The 2,412-nt window shown below is 46.1% G+C and overlaps 1 protein-coding gene across 4 annotated transcripts in view; it reads left to right on the top strand.

The window, feature by feature from the left end:
- LOC108546073 (uncharacterized) overlaps nt 1-2,139 on the top strand; it is a 12,480-nt gene extending 10,341 nt beyond the window's left edge. For 3 of the 4 annotated variants that reach the window (XM_017897993.1, XM_017897995.1, XM_017897994.1), the window contains exons 2-3: nt 648-926; nt 1,222-2,139. In XM_017897993.1, coding sequence (XP_017753482.1) covers nt 648-926; nt 1,222-1,472 — 530 coding nt within the window. In that variant the 3' untranslated portion in view covers nt 1,473-2,139. Of the gene's footprint in view, nt 1-7; nt 468-647; nt 927-1,221 lie in introns of those variants that run through there. The other variant, XM_017897996.1, reaches the window with a different exon arrangement.
- Nucleotides 2,140-2,412: the final 273 nt, after the last annotated feature.

Genomic DNA, 2,412 nt, shown 5'->3' with positions numbered 1-2,412 from the left:
CCTCGACCCCTATATATTTCTCTACCCTCAACCTGTCTCTCTCCTTCTCCCTCCCAGGTGTCTCCCGTATGTCTCGTCCTCGTCTGCTCTTATTCCTTGCAGTTTCAGGCTAGCGGGAATGCCGCGTACGCGGCAACTTTTTGGCACAGAGATGTGACCGCGTTAGTACCGCCCCGATTGAGAATCACCGACACCACTTGGCTCCGACTGATCTATAAACCTGTGATGTCTCTGTGAAGCATCGCCAGCTAGTCTGCACCCGCGTGTTTCGGGTATATCGCTCGTGATAAAACGTGTTCACGGACGATATTGCAGTCGCCATCCCTTCCCGCGATCGTTCGTTACTTGTTTTGGGGGTGGCTCGCGTCGGATGGCTCGAATCTCTGGAATATCTTTAGCACGGGTGTCGAGGTCCCCGGTTTAGGAAGATCTATACGCTTTCGAATTTCTGCCGATAGGTGTCGAAGGTTAGTGCCAGGAACGTTTGCCATCTTTGGTAAACGGAATTGCCACTGGGCAATTAGCGCTGGACGCCCCGAGCCAAAACTCTGTCAACGGACTATTAACGCATGGCTAATTAACCTGATTCTTGGTTCATATTCGCGACTGTTCTCTTTGTTATTGAAAACTGATGACGTGATTTACAGAGATCCATCAGTTGGAAGAAACTGTGAGGTGTCACCAGGCTGGGACTCGAAATGACAGGAGACAGGAGGATGGGATGCTGTCAAACTCTAGATCACTGCCTCAGACTGCTTTCATTGTTGTATCGGAATCTACTGGCGACTTTTACGTGCACAGGAAGCCATTTAATCTGTCTTGCAATCCAAACGAAGATTCTGTCAATGTGAGAAAGAAGATGGAGGAGTCAAAGCTGACAAAAGAGACGAGGAAAGGAAGCAAGACGACCAGGAGTAATATACTAGGTATGTTTTGATACGAACGAAACTTTCTGGAGGAAGATGTTAGGAGCCTGGTATTTTGGGGTTTCAAGGCATTCTCAATGTCCTTGGACTCGAGGACCCTCGCGGTATCCTGGATATCTTTAGAAACTCCGAGGTCTCCGCAGGCCTCGGGACGTCGACTTCCGGGACTTTTAGAATCTCGAGATCCCCTCCAGGCTTCTTTCATATCTGTAGAAATTTTTCGAATATTCTGGAACCCATGCTTCACCGAAACTGCGAATAATATCCGAGTAACCTTGAATTTCGTCGCTTTCAGACAACTGTCTAACATATTGCATCATCGTGGTTATGATCGTCGCTTTCGTCGCCGTGCTGGCCTCTGTCACGTATTTCGCTGTGAAAACTCCGAGAGTTGCGAAACTTTTGTTCAATGTGACGAGTCAGGCCAGAAATTCGCGAAACGACAGCGAGAGGGCCTTGATGCAGAGGATACTTAATCCAGTCATTGCCAAAGACCTGTCCAAGTATGCCAACGAAACCAGCGATTCAGCTACCGAATTAACGTAACGATCCTCGATGGAACTCGCTATAATCACTGCTCTCTATACAGTCAACACTCCTGTAACACTGTTGCATCGAGTCCACGTTAAGTAGCATTAAGTACACGTTGACACAGTTACTTTTAGTAAGTTAAAAATTCACTGGAGGGTTGTCCAAGTTTACGAAATTAGTGGCACGTGGACACCCTTTCATGAGAAAATACCCACCTATAATTATACAATATACGTAGATGATAATAATTAAAGCGATATAATGAAACCAAGCATTCGTAATATACGTTCCTATGTAAATAGAAATTAATACGAATCGAATGGAATACCTACGCAAATTTTTGCGAGTACTATTCCGATTTAGTAATTCTAAGTAATTTTGTAGCGGTGGGGTACATTTGCATGTACCTTATTACAGTATGATATATTGCAAACGCACGAACAATACTATGGGTGGTTCTCCCATAGGGAGGAGAGGAAAAGGAAGGGGTGCTAGGGGACTGATAGGGACCCTGGGCCTGCTAGGAGACTTATCACTAGCAGGCTCTGCCTTAACACGTTAAACTCTACGCCGGTTTTACGTACCGATCCGTTTACGCCACAAATTAGCTGTCACGTGGGCCCTTCCGGGTCATATGGACCGGCGGGGCCTGAACGGAAAGTCTAGCGCCAGTGCCTAGGGATCCCTAGTGGCGTTTAACGTGTTAAACGGAGATACTATTGGAAAGTTTGGAAATTCTATATTACAGTATGATATATTACACACGCACGTATAATACTATAGGGGGCCTTCCTGTTCCAAGGTAGGGGTGCGTTTCGTCCTGGGCCTGCTGGAGGACTCATCAGTAAGACTACCTAGTAGGCCCTGCCTTAAATGAGGATATTATTGAAAAGTTTGGAAATTCTGTATATGGGAAACGGAAAATTATATGGGAATCTCCTTCGAGTATCAATTC

The sequence above is a fragment of the Eufriesea mexicana genome, unplaced genomic scaffold, assembly GCF_001483705.2.
Source record: "Eufriesea mexicana isolate 0111107269 unplaced genomic scaffold, ASM148370v2 scaffold571, whole genome shotgun sequence".
Lineage (NCBI taxonomy): Eukaryota > Metazoa > Arthropoda > Insecta > Hymenoptera > Apidae > Eufriesea > Eufriesea mexicana.
The sequence above is the reverse complement of the archived record's forward strand: the minus strand, read 5'-3'. Positions and strand labels throughout refer to the sequence as shown.